Source organism: Propithecus coquereli, unplaced genomic scaffold (genome assembly GCF_000956105.1).
Source record: "Propithecus coquereli isolate 6110/MARCELLA unplaced genomic scaffold, Pcoq_1.0 Scaffold507, whole genome shotgun sequence".
In the NCBI taxonomy this organism is placed as follows: domain Eukaryota; kingdom Metazoa; phylum Chordata; class Mammalia; order Primates; family Indriidae; genus Propithecus; species Propithecus coquereli.
In genome coordinates, this window is record NW_012150919.1 from 57,125 (window position 1) to 77,968 (window position 20,844).

At 55.6% G+C, this 20,844-nt stretch overlaps 1 protein-coding gene across 3 annotated transcripts in view; it reads right to left on the reverse strand.

The window, feature by feature from the left end:
- Positions 1-601: 601 nt before the first annotated feature.
- AP3B2 (adaptor-related protein complex 3, beta 2 subunit) overlaps positions 602-20,844 on the reverse strand; it is a 33,184-nt gene continuing 12,941 nt past the window's right edge. For 2 of the 3 annotated variants that reach the window (XM_012656526.1, XM_012656525.1), the window contains 22 exons: positions 18,910-19,070; positions 18,613-18,679; positions 18,336-18,518; positions 17,984-18,267; positions 17,715-17,769; positions 17,284-17,355; positions 15,678-15,740; positions 15,200-15,332; positions 14,804-14,913; positions 13,992-14,168; positions 7,933-8,119; positions 6,606-6,724; positions 6,061-6,169; positions 5,526-5,649; positions 5,016-5,199; positions 4,820-4,880; positions 4,385-4,491; positions 3,980-4,208; positions 3,477-3,561; positions 3,157-3,254; positions 1,161-1,299; positions 602-1,035 (listed from right to left, as the gene is read on the reverse strand). In XM_012656526.1, the coding sequence (XP_012511980.1) occupies positions 885-1,035; positions 1,161-1,299; positions 3,157-3,254; positions 3,477-3,561; positions 3,980-4,208; positions 4,385-4,491; positions 4,820-4,880; positions 5,016-5,199; positions 5,526-5,649; positions 6,061-6,169; positions 6,606-6,724; positions 7,933-8,119; positions 13,992-14,168; positions 14,804-14,913; positions 15,200-15,332; positions 15,678-15,740; positions 17,284-17,355; positions 17,715-17,769; positions 17,984-18,267; positions 18,336-18,518; positions 18,613-18,679; positions 18,910-19,070 (2,898 nt within the window). In that variant the 3' untranslated portion in view covers positions 602-884. Of the gene's footprint in view, positions 1,036-1,160; positions 1,300-3,156; positions 3,255-3,476; positions 3,562-3,979; positions 4,209-4,384; positions 4,492-4,819; positions 4,881-5,015; positions 5,200-5,525; positions 5,650-6,060; positions 6,170-6,443; positions 6,501-6,605; positions 6,725-7,932; positions 8,120-13,991; positions 14,169-14,803; positions 14,914-15,199; positions 15,333-15,677; positions 15,741-17,283; positions 17,356-17,714; positions 17,770-17,983; positions 18,268-18,335; positions 18,519-18,612; positions 18,680-18,909; positions 19,071-20,844 lie in introns of all 3 variants that reach the window. The other variant, XM_012656524.1, reaches the window with a different exon arrangement.

The following is a 20,844-nucleotide window of genomic DNA, read 5'->3' on the forward strand; positions in this document are numbered from 1 at the left end:
CACTACTGAAGTGTGGAGCAGCAGCAGCAGCTGCGTACCTTGTCGAAATGCAGAATCCCAGGCCCCACCCAGACCTAGTGATCAGAATCCACACGCTGACTGGATGCCCAGGTGACTTGACACAGGGGGGTTTGAGAAGCACGGTTGCACCTCTTCTCCTTGTCCCCTCTAGGATGGCCAGGTGGGACATCCTACCAGCCAGGTTGGGGCCTCCACACCCCATATTCACATGTACTTAACATATCTTGAACTGAGCACCTTTTTCAGGAATTCCCCATGTTAGGAGTCCTTCCCAAGGGCCCATGAGGGGACCAGGGAGTCTGCCAGCCATTGCAGAGGACTTGCTTTTGCAGAGGCTTCTGGAAAGGACCAAGGGGTTCTTCCTATTTGGCCTCCCCATCCCTGCTCAGATGTCTCTTCCCTGGAGATGCCTACAGCCTTCTAGGCACCCTGACCTAGGGACGGTAACCTTGGGGATCCAGCCAGAGTTGCTCCTGAGAGTCAATCATAGCCCCCCGCACCAAGGTCACAGGGCCAAACACAGCCACCCTGAGCAGCCTCCCCCAACCCCCTTAGAAGGCGAGGCGAGCCAGCCTCTGGGGAGAAGGCATTTTATTGAGGCTTTGCTACGTAAATAGCTACAGAAAGCTGGGAGGTCTGAAGGGAGCAGCTGCCATCTCCCTCTGCACAGGTCACTAAGGAACTCATGGGGAGGGGACTGGGGAACGGGTCTGGCAATGACCAGAGGAAGAGAGGGCCCCTGGATGCTGTCTGGCATGAGCAGGCTGATGAGAGAGAGAGAGAAGATAAGTGAGAGGAACTGACAGCCCAGATGTCATGGCGGAGGCATGGGTGGGGGCCAGAGGGGTCACAGCACTTGGGAGTCACTGGGTCAGGGCCTGTGTCACATCCTTCACCAGCATGGTGCCAATCACCATTTTCTCACTGTTGACAGTCAGCTGGGCAGCTCCAGCTGGCTGGGCGTCCAGGGTCAGCAGTACCAGACTCCCACTGGTCAGCGTCCTCCCGGCAAACCTGGGGTGAGAACAGAAGAAGAGGCAGGGAGAGCAGCTAAAGTACTGGATTTGGAAGGGTGTGGGGCCCTTCCTTCAAGATAGGCCCCCCAAGAGCCCATCTCTTCTCTACTGGTGGCCTAGTACCTGTACTCATTGGATGTCCCACAAGGGACACGGCCCAGGTTGGCAGTGGCAGTCACTTTCTGTACCACGATGTGGTCACTCCGACAGGTGTCTGGAAGCGTGAGCTTCTCTGTGATCTCGTTCATGCCCATCAGCTTTCCTGGGGGCAGAGGTCACGATGAGGGCACAGGCGTGGTGGGTGCAGAGGCCAGCAGCTGGGTCTGCTTACAAACGTCCATCAAGCTCCCCAGGCCGGGCAGGCCTCACGCTATGGGCAGGTCAGAATCTCCCTCATCAGTCTAGGGAGGGGATACTTCCCTCTTGGGCTTGGCCCTCAGTCAGGAAGCCTTTGTCAGCCTCCCTACCCCCACACCCCAGGGCTTCATCCACGATGACCAAAGACTGATTTGGCACTTACGCCTGTCAGACATCTGGCCAGTGGACCTGGTGGCCAGTCGGTTCTTAAGAGGGTTCCCCTACCCTGGACCTCACACTTTTTGGTCTTTCCTAGGCGGCCCTCAAACTCCCGTTCAATTCCCTCCCAGCCCTGGAGGTGGAGCCCTCACAAAGAGCTCACAGGCGGCTGCCAGACTCCCGGCACAGTCCGGCAGTCACGGGCAGCGTGCGCAGACAGGCTCCCAGCGGCGCCTCTGCGGCAGCAGCTCCAGACCAAGCCAGAGCTCCTGAAGCCCCCAGGCCCTCACAGCATCCCCAGGGCCCCTCGCTCTCCAGGCTGACCTCTCCTCTCCACGCACAGCCTCTGGCCCCGTGTGAGCTCCTCCCTCTGTCCCCTGCACGCTAGCAGCCTTCTCTGCAGCCTCTCTCCTCCCTCTGCTGCTTCTCCACTCTCCTCCTTTCAAGAACTGACACCCCTCTCCTGTGTCTCCCATCTCCTTCATTCCCGACGAATAACGTTTCCTTGCCCTTGTCCTTTCAATCTGTTCATGTCGAAGTCTCCCTGTTTCCAAAAAATCATTTCTGGAAGTGAGATCCTTCATCCATGGCCTGTCTCCCTCCCCCTTCATGGCCAAAGTCCTCCAAGGAAGACTCCATTTCCTCAAGCCTTGGTCTCCCTCAACCCTTTGCAACTGGCCTCTGTCCCTCCTTCAGCAAGGACCCGCTCGCCCCAAGGTTGGCAGCCGCCACCTGCACGCTGACTCTGAAGGTCTTTGGTCGGCGTGGCCTGCAGACCTCCCTTAGGCACCTTCTGCCTCGTCACCTCTCCTGGTTCTCCTCGCACCTCTCCCTCTGCTCCTTCTCTCACCGCTCCTCCCTGTTCCTGTGTAGAACACAGCTTTTCCCCAAGGTTCTGCCCCTGGCCGCCTGACTGGTACCCCCATGCTCCAGGGTCATCTCACTCACACAGCTTCATCACCACCTCTATGCTCCCGACTCCGGCCTCCAAGTGTTTCCTGAGCACAGACCCACGTTTTCGATCACATACTACTAACAAATATCTCCTCATGAATTTCCCAAATGCATTTCAAAACCAGCTTATCCAAAACTAAGGGAGGAGGGATCGTCTCTCTTCTAGACAGGAGATGTTACAAACTACAGCCTACAGGCCAAAGCCAGCCCACCACCTGTATGGCCCATGATGTTTTTTTTATTTTTAAAGTGTTGGGAAAAAATCGAAAGAAGATTAATATTTCATGACACATGAAAATTATATGAAATTTCGGTTTCAGTGTCTATAAATAAAACGTCTTTGGAACACAGCCACACTAACTCATTTACATATTGTCTATGGCTGATTTTGTGTTAAAACAGCAGAGTTGAAGTAACTGCAACAGATACCACATGACCCTCAAAGCCTAAAACATTTACTTTTTGGCCCATTACAGAAAAAGTTCACCAACCCTGGGCTAGATGAAGCGCACCACCATTCCCACTACCATCTAAGCCAGAAATTCTAAAATCAGGTTTTTTTTAAATTCACTTTTGAGCACCTGTATGGAGTCGGCTTACACACATCCCTCTGCCCCAGTCCCCGCTGCCCACTCCTGGGGGGACTCACCCTGCTCCTTCTTGAACTCATTCTCACTCATGAACACAGGGGCCATCAGCTCCCCCACCGGCGGCTGAATGGAGACGTAGAACTGTCGGTTTTGGGTGCTGGGAGGGGTGGGCGGAGACAGGGAGAGGAAGTAAGGCCAGCACCTCTCCTACCTTGTCGAGAGGCAGCAGGGGAGTGAGGTCAGACCTGAGGGCCTGGGATGGCTTCCAGACCCACCTGATCGTGACATATCCCCGCTGACGCCACCTGCAGCTCTGGTTCACTTGACCCTGCCTCTCTCCAGCCCACCCTCCGACCCACAGCACGAGTTGGACACATACCACAGCTGGAAGTTGGCCGCCTGGGTTGAGTCACAGAAATTAATGCCCATTACAGCAGTGGCAGATTCTCCAGGTGCCAGGGACTCTGAAACGGCGTGAGGCAGGGGAACAGGAAGGAGGGGAGCCATCACCTGACAGGTCTGGAATCCAGCCTAGCCCCACTCTCCCCTCCACTGTCAGAGCTGCCCAGCCCTCTGTGGAATCCTGGCTTTCTGGGCCCCTGGAAACTGTTCCTGGTTTCCTCCTGAAATCGAAGCACCCTTCCCCCCACCCACCCTCACCCCCATTTAAGTCAGTCCTGAAACAACCAAGGCCCAGGTCTTCTGCCACAAACACCTCCTGCCCTGATACGGACTCACGTGTTTGCTAGTCTATCTTATCCACCAGGGCATGGACGTTAGATGCCATCTCTATGTCCCCATAGCCTGACCCTGGCCTGGCACAGGAGGGTATCTCCCCAGGGGACTCCTCCTCCTCCACTCCCATCCAAGGCCCTTCCGCACCGATTTCAGGAAATTCCTGGATGCTGATGCCAGCAGGTAGTTTGGGGGTGCCCACGCGCAGGCCCTTGATGGGGGTATCAGAGTTGTTGGAGAAGTAGATGTGCACAGACACCATGTGGGGGTCCCCGGAGAAAGGCTGGCGGCTGAAGGCATAGTCCACAGCCAGCCCCTCGCCCGCTACCCGGTGCAGCAGCTCCTGGCGCCCAATGCTCGCCACTGGACTCAGCAGCTAGAGTTGGGCGGGGATAGAAATGAGTAAGAAAGAGCGAGCCTGTCCCAGCCTTGCCCCTACCTGCGGCCATGCAGCAGTGGGGACTCAAAGCTATCCTCTCCATCACCCCCCCACGCACAAATGCACACCACAGGCTGCAGCACAGAGACGTGTCCCTCCCCACTCCTACTCACCGAGGGCGCCAGAGAGGAGTCTGTGAGTGTCAGGCCCTCCAGGTCAGCAGCCAGACTGCTGGACACGACCGCGGGGGGAGACACGGGCTGGACACTGGGAGGGGTGACTGTGGGAGTAGAAAAGGAAGACGATGATGAGGGAGAGGCAAAGTACAGTCGTCTCAGGTTGAGCACGGAGCCCCGGGCTCAAGGAGCAAACAGTTCAGCACCACGGACAGCGAGGCACACGGCTGTCGAGAATACCCGCCAGACCCCAGCCCCAGACCTGGGGGGTGGCCTGCTGCCCTCTGAGGCCTGGAGATGTGTTCTGTCTGCCCTCTGCACCCCACCCCACCCCCTCAAGACCTAAAAGAACCTGATCCAGAGCCCCGTGGACCTTTCTAAGTCATACTCCCAGGCCTCCTTCCCCTGGAGACTTCTACCACCCAGACTCACAGTCCTCTAGATCAAGCAGCGAGACCTCCTTGGCTGCAGGGGCACTTTTGCTGCTGGGAGGCTGCGAGAGAAGGAAGGGACGTGGCGTGAGGAAGGGTGCGGGGAGAGATGCCATGGGGACTGTTCTGGACGGTCGGGAGCCGGCGGCAGGCGCCCTGGCCCGTGAGCACACCCCTCTCCGCCCCAAGGCTCTCACCGTTCTCCTCCTCCAGGAGGCAGGCTCCAGCCGCTCTTCCTCCGACTCCGACGTCGTCTCGGACTCTGACGAGCTACTGCTGGCATCGCTGCCCTCATCTGAGGACGAGCCTTCGCCTTGTCCCTCTGGCACCTTCTTCCTCTTCTTCGTCTTCCTCTTTTCACCTTCCTCCTCACTCTGTTCGCTGGAGGAAAGTGGGCCAACAGGGCTCAGGCCTGGCCTGGGCACCCCCTCCTTGCCTCACAGAAGCAGGCGGAGCCCTGCAAAGTGGGGTGGAGTGGGGACCTGGGCTCCTACGGCTGGGCCCAGCGAGCGCTTTAAACCCGCTCGCGCCCCTCAGGCTCCAGGCCCCCGACTGCTTCTCCCCGCCTGCCCCAGAGCAACCGAGGCGTGAGCTGGCCAGAGGACGAGCTGGGGGCTCTGAGGGGACTGGCGAAGGCTGAGCGCTGGCCCTGCTTTTCCGCAGGAGACCTGGCGCCCCCCCAGCCATCTCGCTGGCTCCCCTCTCACCTCTCGCTGCCTCTCCCTTTCTCCTCATCCTCATCCTCATCTTCATTATCAGACTCACTGCTGGACTCCCCAGAGCCGCTGTCGCTGCTGCTCTTACTGTCCGACTCACTCTCAGACTCGGGGTCTGTGGAGGAACCGCATCAGGTCCCCCGCCACGTGCAGGCCCCCGTCACACACAGGCCCCCCCCCACATGCAGGTCCCCCCCCCAGGTGCAGGCCCCCTCTGGGTTCCGAGCAGGCGCCCTGGGCTCCCAGCTCCAGGCTCAGCACTGAAGCCTCAAAGCCATCTGACCTCTCCCGGCCCCAGATGCTAACTGGAACCGACTGGGACGCAGACGGCTCCCTGGACAGAGACCTGCACAAGCACTCACACATCTGGGACACGCGATCCCTCAGGTGCACAAACACACGCACAGCACCTGACGAGCAGGTGCGCACCCCTCAGACACAACCGTGCACACACGCACACCTCGGGCAGTCACGCAGGAGCACCCGTGGGCAGAGCGCAGAAGCCACACCCTGCCCATCTCCTCACCGCTGTCTGCAGACTCCGTGGGGCCTGACTCCCCCTCAGAGTCTGAGTAGAAGGGTTTTTCCTTCTCCTTCCTCTTCTCCCGATTTGAGCACTTGGTCCACTCAGGTACCTGGGGAGGGGGTGGCGTCGTGTCGTCACGGTTGGAGGTGGGGAAGGAAAGCACAGGCCTTTCTTACCCTTTGCCCAACCTCTTCTGGGGGCCCTACCTGGTCCTGTCCCCAGAAGGGAATAATGGGGGAGGGCGAAAGGGGCCCTTGTCCATGGAGGGGAGGGGACACTGCTCACAGAGGGGCACTGCCAAACCAAGGAGGGGACAGCGGAGGGAAGGCGCAGGCACACAGCACACGGGGGAGGGGAGAGAGCACAGCACACAGAGGTGAGACCTCAGTGTATTCGCCCAACAGGCCCACGCGGGTCTCAATAAGGGAGAGATCTTCTTCCTGTGTGTAGGGAGCGTGTCAGAGGGCTGGACCAGCACTGCCAGGGCTCCTTGCCGTCTGTCCCCTGCTGCAACACACACAGTTCCACCCTTCCCCGCTGCTGACCTCCACATTGCGCACAGATGGGTCCGGGGCTTCCTCTGGCCAGTCTGGGAGCTCCTGGTAGCCTGTGGCCTTGGCATTGAGCAGGTGGGACAGTGAGCCCAGCTGGAAGTGGTCCCGGTCTGCAGATAGGTTTAGAGGTCAGGCCAGTAGCAGCAGCGAGGAAATGCCCTGGGAGTTGCTTCCTGGGTGGGGCTGGGTGGCAATTCTGGCCGGGACTCCCTGGCTGGGTAGCGGAGGGGGATGGACGTGTCCCCCAATGGCTCTTTCATGCTGACCGCACCTGCGGGCCCACATGCTGGAAGAAAAGGCTGTCCCGCCAGGCCAGAGCAGGGACTGAGGGTCAGGGAGGTAGCCTGCAGGGGTGGTCAGGAGGAGACTCTGGGCCCAGAGGTGCTGCTGGCCTGTCTGCTCGGATCTCCCATGGGGAGGCAAAAGCGTGAATGTGGCTTCTCCCCCAGGGCAGTGGGGCTGTGGGCCACTGCACAGCCAGGCCTGGGAGGGAGGCCCGGGGACGAGGATGCAGCTGTAGTAAGAGGCCGGCCAGGCCCCATGGGGAGGTGAGCAGTCACGATGGGAGTGTGGACAGAGTCAGGGTCAGAGGCCAGGCCTGGGCAGTGAGGGAGAAAGGGACCGTTGCCCTTCTTCTTTGCAGATTTTCCAAGCTGCCCCCACTCCTCAGAATATCCCTGTTCCGGAGGCCCAGGGAAGGGAAAGGGGACAGAAAGACTTGGGAGAACCGAGCTTCGTGGAGGAGGCTCCTCTCCTGCGTGGCTTCCTGGGGTCCAGAGAGCCAGCTGGAGGGCCCGCCGGTCCCAGGCCCCTCTCAGAGCCCTTGTCATGGGAGAGGGGCCTAAGGGCCAAGCCCATGACCAGAGGCAAGGCTGGAGGCTGGGGTTCGGGCTGACCTCTAGTGACTCAGCGCGCAGAGTGCCACAATGGCTTTCTCAGGGCCTTTATAAGCACACGCCTCTCCTTTGTGTGCTGTTTCACGTTCTGCCTTCCTGCGCCCTTGGTATTTAAAATCTCGATGTAGACCCCCAAGCCTGTGCCTGCTCAGGGAGGGAGATGAAGGGGGAGCACGTGGAAGGGCAGGAAGGCAGACGCTCAGGTGAGAGATGGGCCGTGGCTGTGGGTGGGTGGAGGGGCGAGTGAGCCTCGGTGCTGCAGGAGGGGCGAAAGGGGCGAGCGAGCAGGACTGGCATCCCCAGGGGTCCTGCCCACAGAGCCTGGTGCCTGGCTGAGGCTGGGCCCGGGGGAAGCTGCGGCTGGGACCCTGGCCAATTCACGGCCTTCCCATCGGGAGGTTACCCTTGGTTTCAGCTCCCACCTTTGAAGGATGACTCCAAGACTGGGGCTGGTTTGGGTGCCAGGAAGAGCTTCTTGGCATGGCGGCTGAGGGCCCCGCCCTGCTCCGAAGGGACAATGAGCTGCCGGGTGAAGCGTGCTCGGTCGCGGATGTCGTAGTTCTGGTCGTACTTGGCCAGACTCAGCACATACTGGGTCAGCAGCTTGGTCTGGGGGAACGAGAAGAGGTGGGTCAGCAACTGACAGAGGGTGGGACCCAGGAGGCTCTGAGCCAGATGATCTTCAGGCCGCCACCTCCGAGCAGAGCTCCTCCTCTACCCCTCGTGACTGGCTGCCTCCACCCGGCATTCCCTGCCTGCCCTGCCACGGCTCTGGGCTCCCGTTTCCTCTCGTCTCTCTGGCCCTGACCCCGACCCCAGCTTTGACAGCTTCCCCTTGGGATCCTCCTCCCTCTTGGCTCTAGACTCCAACCTTCCTCAAGTTTGTGGTCCCACCACCCGAGGCCCAGCCAACCTCTTTACTCTCGGGTGGCAGGGTAAGTGGAGGTCTGGAACATTCTGCTAGACCTCACGGTTTCTAGGCTCCACCACCTGGGGGAAACCAGACAACAAAAACAGAGCGGAGATAAACGGGGCTCCCTTTGGCAGGGGCTGCCCTCATGCCCTATCAACCCACAGAGTAGTTTCTGAGCAGCCCAGGGGTCTCAAAGCGCCCAGTCCTTCCCTAGAAGGTTCTAATGAGATCAGAGCAAACTGCAGCTGCCCATGGGTTTGCTGAAATCACATGGGGTTCACAGTCTGCAGTCAAGGCAGCTATATCCAAGGACACAGAAATCTCCATTTTCTCCCTTGATCGTCCAGGGGCGGGGAACCTGCGGCCTGGGCATCACGTGTGGCCTTCTGGATCCTCGAGTGTGGCTCTTTGACTGAATCCAAATTTTACAGAACAAGAGGGATTTGTTCCGTGGACTTTGGATTCAGTGAAGGGGCCACACGTGGGGATCTGGAGGGCCACATGTGGCCCTAAGGCCGCAGGTTCCCCACCAACACAACAAAGGCAGCAGCCCTCGTTGACCGAGTGGCCTCTGGCACTAAGCACCCAGCTAGGTGCTCCGTGCCATCTCGTTTAACCTCCCCAACCCTTCGGAGAGGTCTGCGTCACTGCTCCCACCTTACGGAGGAGAAGCAGAGTCATGAAGTGACTTCTCCTGGCGGAGGAGCCCATCAGTGCTGTGCCCAGCCTGCACCCATTGCAGCCGCACCCCGTCTGCTTCCCTTCACTGCCTTCCTGCTGGCATAAGGAGGCTGCCCTGACCCAGGCCTCACTGTCTCCATCTCTTGCAACCAAGATCAAAACCACCAAGTAGTCAACAGCCAGAGTGCCCAGGGGCAGCGGAATCAACAGGAGGGAGCCCAGAACCGACTCCGGTCTTCCTGAGGTTTACGGTGACATACTGTCATGCCCAGCCTCGACAGGGCTGATCCAGCCCTTCCGGCAGGGACATCAGGCAGATGTCTAGGAGGGGCAGAGCCGCACGATGCTGACCCAGAGTCAGAGCAGCTGCTGTGGCAGAATTGCCCCACACCGCTCTAGAGAGCCACTGTGGCTCCACCTTCCTACCTACAACGTGGCCCACAAGGACTCCGGTGGCCTCACATTCAGCTCGGTCTCTTACAGCACAGCAGCACCTGCAATACTGTTCTAGTCACAGATAAGCACCCCCACGCATGCTCCCCTAACAGAATGGATTAAAAAATATGAAAATAAGATGGTGCTATCGCAGTGGACTTCATTGCCAACCCGCCCCTCCCCCGGCCAGACACCATCTGCCCAGCGAGCTGGTGGATGCCCTTATCAACATGGTCCCTTATCAAGCTGCTGCCGATCCCCACTTTGGCTTGGACAGTGTCATCCACAGACTCCCCAGCTGCCTGACCACAGACTGCCCCCTCCCCCTAAAGTCCTTGCCTAGTTCTAGAAAGAACTGCTCAGGATCTGGATCCATCTGTCAACAGCCAACAAAAGGCAGCACTGGTTCGCCACCTCAACACTGCAGGATTTGCCTGTAACAATTCGTTACCCTTCTCCACCCCAAGGAGCCCTGCCCACCTAGCCAGGACGTGCAGGAACGACAGGCTGCTCAAGAGGGCCTATGAGACATGCTTCGGCGTGCCAAGAACAAAACAAGGTTCCCACTGACCAACGGGCTCCAGCTGCCGGGGAAGAATCCTAAGTGGGGAACACTGACTCCCCCCTTTCCACAGCCTATGCCAACATACCTGCTACCTTGCAACCACCTGTTAAATCATACTTAGAAAACTGGCTTTTCAGGAAAAATAAAATAATCCTCACCTTACACACTACACACAAATAAGCTCTAGATGGATGCGGCAGACAGACCCTAACTAAGGTCTTCCTTGCCAGTCCCTGCTTCCTGGTATTTGTGCCTTTGTGCAATCCCCTCGCCTTGGCTAGGGGCATGACCTGAGACTTGCTTCTAACCAATAGGATATGGCAAAGGTAATGGGGTGAAACACAATCTTAATGTCTCATAAGATTATGTTTCACTATGCAAGACTCCATCTTGCTGGCAGACTGGCTCTCGAGGCTTTCTTCCTCGTGGCTTTGAAGAAATACGTGACCATGTCAGGAGCCCCACATGACAAGGAGCTAAAGGTGGCCTCTAGAAGATGAGGGAAGCCCCCAGCTGACAGCCAGTAAGAAGCCAAGGCCTCAGTCCTACAACTGCAAGCAGCCAGATCCTGCATCATGTGAGCTGGAAGTGAACCCTTCCCTGGCAGAGCCTCCAGATGAAAACCCAGCTGTGGCCGACGCCTCAATCGCAGCTTCGCATAAGACCCAAGCAATCCACACCCGGACGTCTGACCTATAGAAGCTGCGAGAAAATAAACAAGTGCTGTTTGAATCCACTAAATTTACGGTGATTTATTATGCAGCAGTACAAAACTAACATAATGGATTAAAAAATGTGACAACAGAAAAAAATCTGGAGGAAATTCTAAGTGAAAATTTTAATTGATATGTGAATGGAAAAAAACTTTCTAAATATGAAAGCATTGGAAGGAAACAAATGAAAAGATTAAAATATTAGACAACACACAAATGTACAACTTCTGGATACCTATATACAGGCACCAAAAAGTTCTTTTTAAAAAAGCTAAGGAAGTATAAGATTAATGGTGGTCTCTTCTAAGCGGTATATTTATGGATAGTTTAAACTTTTAATCAGTATTTTTCTGGATTTTCAAAATGTTCTATGAGGAGCATGCATTACCTTTAGTATATAAAAAAAAATGTTAAGTATTTTTCTTTCTGAATTCTGCAGAATTGATCAGAATCTTCCATTCACTGTAGAGGAACTCAGATGGGATGGTTGTAGCTCCCACTGTGCCCCCGGAAGACCCGCCCACACACGTCTCACCTGGTGCGTAACAGCGAACTCGAACTCGCCCAGCAGAAGCATTCCAGGCCATTGCCCCAGGTGCTACATGTTCAAGTGACTGTAACAACCACCGCCCCCTCAAGCCCACTGTCACTGCATCTATTGAGCCTTTGTGGCCTCTGGTCTAGAATCTGATCATCTGCTGATCAACAGCAGGGCAGAGGCCTCATCTTGGTCATCTCCTTGGCCTCAGTGTGGGCCAGGATCTGGCATGCAGTGGGGTAGGAAGCTGGGGGCAGTGACTGGAACTGCTGGGGCCTTTCAGTAGGCCCAGACTATCACCCCAGTACCAGGAGGGGAGCATCACTGCTGTTTTGCAAGGATAGTCATGTGTGTATTCGAACCACCTCCCTTCTAGTACAGCAAGGATCCCCTCTCTCCACAAGTCCTAGCAGAGGTTGGGAAGAAAGAAGGGAGAAAAAAAGGGAGGACAAAAGTTCTCTTTATTAAATCAAAGAACCATTTTAAGGGGCCTGTGTCTGCAAAGACCCACCTTCAGGTGAAGGGTGGCCTGGAGGTCAGTGTCCATGTGCCTGAGCAGCCTATTCTGGATGCCCCTCGTGCCCTGCCTTGGAGGGGGGTTCGGCTGTACATAGCTACAGTTGTCTATGTTAAACCTGGCTACAGCTCTTACTGCTCTGTGCTTAGAATGTTTATTTTTGTCCTGTTTCTCCTACTTGACTATGAGCATTTGGAGGCCAATGGCATGTCTCACTATTAGCCACGTCCCCAGGACACAGTCCAGTGCCAGGTAAATAGAAGGCACTCAGGGAACGTGTGCCGAATAAACGAGAAAATGCACACGCAGCCAACAGCAACAACCTGGGGAAATGCCCGCGGACAGGTGCAGGCTTATGAAAACGTGTCAGCCTTGCCGCCCTGGGGCTCGGAAGCCTGTCTCGGTCCTGGCATGTCAGGAGCCTACCTGGCGGCTCCCCACCCGTGCCGCTTCACCTTCCAAACATCTCTCCCACCGGCTCCTTCCTCCCATCTGAACAAAGGAAGCACACAATCACTTGTTCAATGACTGAATGCCTCCCCACAGCGCTCCCTTCTAACTCCCCTCTCTCTGGTCTGCTTCCCCGCAACGCCGCCGAGACCCACAGGCTCAGCACCTGGTTGCCTCCACGTGGAGCTGCTGTCCTTTCTGACTCCGGATCAGGGTTCCGGCACTTGGTGACTGTGCCTACCCCAGCATGAGGCTCTGGAGCTCACTCTAGCCACCACAGATCAAAGGAGTCACTGAGGAAGCACAAGTGCCACCATCCAGAGACTCCCAAGGGATGGCATCTTTAGGGTTGGCAAGGATGTTACCCTCTCCAGGGTACAGGCCTGCTGCAGAGCCCAGCCACTCACCCAGATGTTCTGCTTCAAGGGTTGGTAAACTCTTTCTATAAAGGGCCAGAGAATAACTATTTTAGGCTTTTCGGGCCATACAGTCTGTTGCAATTAGTCATCTCTGCAGTCGTGGCACAAAAGCAGCCATCGATGACACGTAAATGAACGAATGTGGCCGTGTTCCGAAAATACTTTAAGGCGTATTTATGAAAACTGGCAGTAGGCTAGCTTCGGCCCATGGGCGGTAGTTTGACAATCTCTGTTCTGTTTAACTTAGTGAACAACCAGTGTGGAAACTGTCGTGGTGTTAATGTCCCCAACACCTTGAAAAGCTCTGTACGTTGTACTTTATTCTTAGGAGAACCTCTTGGAACCACCTCAGGGGATGCAGACACCCACGAGGGTCTTAGCACCCTGCTATTCCTGCTTAGATGCGCTTCCTTCTTGGCTACGGCACCGCTGGTAACCCTCCACCTTCAGAATGACAATGGCCACCAGCAAAGCCCGAGCAGAGACTTGCCCCCTTGTCGCTGGCACAGACAGGCCAAGCATCGCCAAGCTTTCAGAGGCGGCACAGACCACGTGTCCTGGGAGGCGTGCTCCCTCAGGAGTGGCAGGCACTTCCTTAGCCCCAGCCAGATGTGCTTCCTCACAGCTCCACTGTTCTAAGGGTGGCAGATACAGACACTGCTACTAGCAGACTGGAGGTCACAGTCTCACAGGAGAGCCATTTCAACAGTGACCACCAGCCTAACCAGGCTCTTCGGTCCCCAGAATAGCTGTGGACACTGGGGTAGCATTGGTTACCTGGGCAGACCAGACACCTGCCCTGATTTCCCTTTTATGCAAGCGGAGCTGGTGGTAGGGCCTGCCTAGGGAGGGCCAAAAGAAGGCTGGCTAGGCAGTTTCTGGGGACCAGAGTATTCTGGGGGAGGGCATCTCTCAATTTTTACCTGTTTTTTGTTTGTTTTTGAGACAGGGTCTTGTTCTGTTGCTCAGGCTGGAGTGCAGTGGCATCATCATAGCTCACTGCAACCTCTAACTCCTGGGCTCAAGTGATAAGGAATTTCTGCCTCAGCCTCCCAAACAGCTAGGACTACAGGCACATGCCAATACGTCCAGCTAATTTTTCTATTTTAGTTTTATTTTTTTGTAGAGACAGGGTCTTGCTAGGCTGCTTAGGCTGGTCTTGAGCTCCTGGCCTCAAGTGATCCTCCTGCCTTGGCCTCCCAAAGTGCTAGCATTACAGGCATGAGCCACCGTGCCCAGCCAATCTTTACCTGTTTGGAGTTGGTCAGGTAGAGCTTGGCTGCTAGGTTGATGATCTGCAGTTTGACAATATCCTCTTCTGCTGTGAATGACTTGGCCATTTTTCTCAGGACATCAGGTGCAATCCTGGGGACATGCTCACAGTACTCCCCAATGAGCCACAGGATGCTGGCTCGGGCCATGGGCACCTGCCAGTGTGGGAGAGCAGTTAGGGCTGGGGTAAATGTGGGGACGTGGGTAGGGACATGGCACTCCACTGCGGCGGAAATGGCACTCCTCTCATCTCTGCTGGCCTGTGGTATTATGGGTTCTCTGGAAATGGGAGTGGGGGGTGGTGGGCATTTCCTGGACAGCATCTCTCCTCTTCCCTAGGGCTCGTTAGCATGGGTGGAGCCTTCAAGTCCCAAAGTCAGTCATGGTTTAAAAGACTGATTTTCTGGATTCATTGTACCCTCCCTACTTTATTGCCATGTTACTCTTCCTGAATCTTTAGAAACATCTTCTTTGGATGTTTCAACTGGGCAGTGCAACAGAAAAACACAGGATTTGTAAGTCAGCCATCCTTGGCTTCAGAGAGAAAACAAGAGTGGCAGTAAAGGCCACAGAGCTCAGCAAGGGGTCCCCAAAGAGAAGGCAAATCTTGGGCAATAAGGTCAGGGTCACATGGTCCAGCATCTTTCCTCCTTCTATCTGAAGACATTTCAGAGCCAATGTGGAAGGTTTGGAAGTTGATTTTGATAAGGCTAGGGTATTTAATTACAGGGTCTTAAAATCATGGGAAGGACACTAGGGTGAGGAGAGAAACATGTGGCTATTCCCTCACCTGGATGTTGTCCGTGAGCTTTGCCAAGTGTTTGATGATCTCTCCATGTTGTGCCGGCTGCATCTGCAGCAATTTCTTAATGACGACCACTGACTCTGCGACCACAAGCTCTAGGGAATGAAAATGAGTGTGTGGACCCCAGGACAGTCGAATGGCCAAACCCAGGCAGTGGACACATCTGCAATGTCCCCAGGCCCTGGGATCTCTTCCTCAAATCCCTCAAATTCTCTAGCAGCCCTCTGAGATGCAGGAACACCTGGACACCAATCAAGGCAGACAGACCAATGGACACACATTGTGCCTAGACAGACAGGTGGATATCCACTGGCCAGCGGAGTCAGACATGCGGGCACCCCTGATCATCAAGGTCGGACACTCAGACGGCCAAACACTGACCATCGCGGTTGGACAGCAGCTGCACCAGGCCGTTGAGGCAGGTGTCACGGACTCGGCCGATGTTAGTTGCACAGCGTCCAATGGCCTGGATCGTGGCTGCCACAAAGTCCTTGTCCATGCTTCGAATGTAGGTCTGTGAGACACCATGACAGAGAAACCCTTAACAGGTAGTGACCCTTTGGTGACTCCGCAGGCCTGAGGGTGACCTTTAGGAAGGCTATGAGCCCTCATTTTGACTCATCATGCCAGAGACTAAATCTCGGGAGAGGGAATGACACTTCCACGCCACACTCAATGACTCCTCAGCCCAAAGCCAGCAGAAGGCACTGGAAGGGAAACTGAGGTAACAGTTTGTCCTGCTTTGGGCTCTTACGAGGAGGTTTGACGCGCCAGGGCAATTTTCACTGAGCATGGGGATCTGAGGGGCCCCTCTCCTGGGCCCATCCAGCTGGAAGCAGCCCCCACCCCCGGCTTGTACCTGGAACTCCCGTAGGACAGTAGGAATGTTGGTCTCATTGGCCAGATTAGTCAGCACCTCCAGCTGCAGGGACGGGTGGAGAGACAGAAAACAGGTAGGGTGGCCAGTGGGCTTTCTACGCTTTCATTTCAGACCAGAAAACAATCTTCAGGACAGCCCTGCATCATCCTTAGACTAATGACAGAACTGACGGGTCATGAAATTTGTCTGAAATTCAAGAGGACTGGTTTGCCTTTTAAGTGGATCCCCTACAGAGTGTGCTTAGAGTATGATCACGTCGGCCCCATTGAAAACTCAAAGCTTCCTATTGATTTTAGGACAGAGATCAACACCTTTACCATGGTAAGTTCCTGAATGGTCTGCCCGTGGTCTACCTCTGCTCTCCCACCACTTGCCCTCTAGCCCTTTAGGCCCAGTCCCACACCCCTTCCCGTGTCCTGTGTGTGGAGCGGTTCTCTTCTCCATCTCTGCATAATTCATGCTCAGTTCTCAGGCCTCAGCTCAAGCCTCATATCGTCAAGGCAAACTTCCATAACAGCAGACTACGTGAGGTCTCCCTTTTTTATGTTCTAACAGTGCTCTGCACTCTTTCTTACCACATTTTGTTTTTAAAATTTTGTAGAGACAGGGTCTCACTGTGTTGCCCAGGCTGGTCTCAAGCGATTGTCCCACCTCAGCCTCCCAAGTAGCTGGGATTAAACGCATGAGCTACCAGTCCAGCTTCTTTCTTACCAAATTTTATGAACAGATTTTTACATTTATCTTGTGATGAGCCGCTTAATGTCTCCTGTTCCTTGTAACCAGATTGTAAGTTCCACAAGAACAGGTCCCTGATTAGTTTACTCCATCTTGTACCTCTAGATCTGCAGTCCCCAACTCCTAGGCCATGGCCTGGTACCGGTCCCTGACCTGTTAGGAAACAGGCCGTACGTCACCAACTGAGCTCCGCACCCCTCCACCCCACCCCCAGTCCGTGGAAAAATTGTCTTCCATGAAACCGGTCCCTGGTGCCAAAAAGGTTGGGGATCTCTGGTTTAGGTGCAGCAACATGGCTGATACACAATGGATATTCAGAAGGGTTGGGAGGATTAACTGTTGCTGAAGGAATCACTCAGCAACGAGGGGGCAGCGCAGGAGTGCAGTGGAAGCATGGGCTCCTACCACTCTTCCTGTCTGCGTATTTGCACGAAAGCCGGCAGGGGCAGGTGTGAGGAAGCCGTAACACTGTGGGTGGGAAAAAGAAAGCTGCAGAGGGAGAAGCATGAACCTTGGAGTCAGCAGAGTTGTGTGACCTTGGGGTAGTTACCTCGCTTTCCCGAGTCTGCATTTTCATACAGTGGAGATCATGTACGCTTCCTGGAGTTATTACGAAAGTCGGGTTACTTCATATGTGAAGAGTGGCAGGTGTATTCCAGATACCAGGCAAAGAGCAGTTACCTGCCCCCCACTCTCATTGGCCCAGCTCCCTGAACACACAGCTCCAGCTGGGGCAGCCATGGGCTTTGCCCCAGAAAGAGGCACCAAGAGGGCGTCTGGGCGTTGTTTGAGGGGGTGTGCGCGGTAGGGAGGTGTGGAAGCGCTGCATGCACCTCCGTCCATCACTCACCTTTAGGATCTTGATCTGGGTGGGGTCGGTGGACCTGATGTAGAAGCTCTTCAGGTAGGGCTCAAACATACCCTGCACGAGAGGCAGAGCCAGGCAGCTCCACCGCAGCCCCAGGCCTGCCTGTCCTCCACAGCCACCCTCCTCTGCTGGCCCGGGGCCCAGGATCCTTCCCACCTCACCACTGTCCTCCACTCAAGTCTTCCCTCCTCATCTCAGATCTGACTGGCTCTTTATTCACTGGGCACCCCCTCAGCGGCCCTTCAGGATCCAGGCCCTGCTCCCGCCTGTATTTGGGGTCTCCCCTTCCCATGCTCCGCTCAGCCAGGGGTTCTCCCATCTCGCCTTTCCTCCGCCCGGGAACCGCCCTAACAGCGCCCCACAGCCCGCAAGGCCGGCCCGGGCAGCGGGGACAGGCGTGGTCGCATGCTCACCCGGCGCTTGATGGACATGGTGGCCACATTCTGCAGCACGACATACTGCACCTCACTGCGGAGAGGACCGGTCAGAAGTCCCCGGACCCCTCGGTTGGGGCAGGGGCAACGGGTGAGGGGAAAAGGGGCGGACCGAGCAGTTGGGAGGAGAGGACCCGAGGGAGGCGGGTAGGCTTATGGTGAGGAGGGTGGTGGGGCCGGGGGCGAGGCAGGGGCGGGGCCAGAGCAGCCCGGGGCGGGGCCGGGGGCGGGACCAGGGCGGCGCCCACCTGTGGCTGCGCAGCAGGCGCACCAGCGCCTTGGCGATGACGCCCACCTCCGCCTTGGGCGCCAGGTGGAAGTACAGCTGCGCCACCGCCATGACCACGGCTGCGCTGCGGCTCTGCAGCAGCGGCTTCGTGTTGCGCAGCAGCAGCCGGTGGTCGGGGTCCATGACGTAGGGCTTCCGGGCGGGCAGGGTCGAGGCCGCCGCCTCCTCCGACCCCGCACCCTTGGCCTCGTCCTCCTCCGAACCGTAGAAGGCTTTCTCCGGGTTCTCCTCCAGCAGGGATTCCTGGAAGAGACGGACGGGCGTGGGCGCCGCCCCGGGCGCCGCTCCTCCCCGGGACGGGGCCCACTTACGTTCTGGGTGGGGCTCAGGAACTGCGTGCGGGCGTAGCGCGTGAGCATGCTGATGATGACCACCTGGCCCCACTCCTCCACGTCGATGAGCAGGTTGCACAGTTTCCGGTAGTTTTTGTGTATCAGGTCGATGCGCTCTGGGCAAACCTCCTCGAAGGCCATCACCACACTGCCCGCCACCAGCTGGGGAACGGACAAAGCCAAGAGAGGGTGACCGTGAAGGACAGAAGGGCCACTGTCTGTCACCACCCATCCCGGTGTGCCCATATACACGCACCGTGGTCTTGTCCGCCAGAAGCTTCTCAATGACTTCTATCAGCTGGTCCTTCTGGTCAGAGTCCAAACTGAGGGGGAATTGGGGAGGGGAAGTTGACCCCCGCCAGCCTTCCCAGCGTCTGCCCAAGCCATGCTCACCTCCTGCACCCCAACCTCACTCATGAAGAGGTGTGAGCCCCACCTCCGTTGCCTTTCATCTGTCAGTTCCCCAAACTGTCTTAAACTCTCTGAGGAGCAGCCTGCAAGACTTGAGAGAGGCCAGGGGCGCGCTCCAGCCCCCCGAGGGATTGGGGCATACCTGTAGAGTTTAGGGATGGCATGGGCAGCCGTTTTCCGCACATAGGGTGACATGTCCGAGGCGGCTTCCTTGATGGCTAGCATCATGATGGGCACTATGATGGGCACGCGGATGCTAGAGAGGACGCGGAGGGCACTGGCACGAATCAGCTGGTTGGGGTCCTAGGAGCAGAGGTGGAGGCAGAGCCATGAGAGGGCACCAGGTGCCCTGATGGGGGAGGCCACAACTTTGGAAGTCACTGTCCCCAGCTACCACCAGCTCTTGCTTCCCTGCCTCCTGACCTGAGCCTGGATGATGTGCCAGTGCTGGCTACCTGGGGGGACACTGACTCTTGGCTCTGGCTGCAGAAATCTGACACCTGAATAGGTGTCGCAATGGGCAGCTTCACTGTCACAGAGAGTGAAAAACATTCAGACACCTAAAGGTCCTGAAACACCTGCAATACCTCCTGTTCCTCAGGGTGGGGGGGGGGTGTCTCTGTGTTTATGCCTGAGGTGACAGTCCACCAGATGCAAGATGGTCTCCATTCCAAAGAGTTCATCCTTGCATTCCTCTCTCCCAGCAATCGCTCAAAAGCTGCTCTTCTTCCACAGTGTTTAACAGAGTAAGTGTGTAGGCCCCTCCTCTTAACTCCTGTTACATCCTGTACAGACCTTATAAACATTAGGCACGATGTATTGTGACCATGAGGCTTAGGACTGTCTTCCCACTAGCAGCAGCAGCAGCTATAAACTACAGGCCTACTTTGGAGATATTGCAGGCTGGGTTCCAGACCACCGCCATAAAGCAAGTATCAAACTAAGCAAGTCACACAAACTTCTTGGTTTTCCAGTACACATAAAAGTTATCTTTACAATATACTGTAGTCTTTTGCATGCAATAGCATTATCTCTAAAAAGCAAATGTACGTTCCTTAATTTAAGAATATTGCTAAAAAACGCTAACAATCATTTGAGCCTTCAGCGAATCACAATCTTTTTCCTGGTGGAGGGTCTTGGCCTCTATGTTAACAGCTGCTGAGTGATCAGGGTGCTGGTTGCTGAAGGTTGGGGTGGCTGCGGCTCTTCCTTAAAATAAGACAACAATGAAGTTGGCCACATCGATTGACTCTTCCTTTCACAAAAGATTTCTCTGTAGCGTGCAATACTCTTTGACAGCATTTTACGCACAGTGGAACATCTTTCGAAACTGGTGTCAATACTTAAACCTTGCCAATGCTTTAACAACTAAGTTTATGGGACATTCCAAATCCTTTGTTATTATTTCAACAATGTTCACAGCATCTTCACCAGGAGTAGATTCCATCTCAAGAAACCACTTTCTTTGCTCATCCTGAAGAAGCAATTCCTCATCTGTTCAAGTTTTATCAAGGGATTGCAGCAATTCGGTCACATCTTCAGGCTCCACTTCTATTCTAGTTCTCTTGCTGTTTCCACCACAGCTGTAGCTACTTCCTCCACTGAAGTCTTGAACCCCTCAAAGTCATCCTAGAAGGTTGAAATCAACTTCTTCCAAATTCCTGTTAATGTTGATATTTTGACCTCCTCCCATGAATCACAATTTTTTTTTTGAGACAGGGTCTCGTTCTGTCACCCAGACTAGAGTGTAGTGGCATCATCATAGCTCACTGCAACCTCAAACTCCTTGGCTGAAGCAATCCTCCTGCCTAAGCCTCCCGAGTAGCTGGGACTACAGGCCCGCACCACCATGCACAGCTAATTTTCCTATATTTGTAGAGACAGGGTCTTGCTCTTGCTTAGGCTGGTCTTGAACTCCTTCCCGGCCTCAAGCAATCTTTCCACTTCGGCCTCCCAAAGTGATAGGATTACAGGTGTGAGCAACTGTGGCTGGCCACAGATGTTTTTAATGACATCTAGAATGGTGGATCTTTTCCAGAAGGTTTTCAATCTACATTGTCCAGGTCCATTAGAGGAA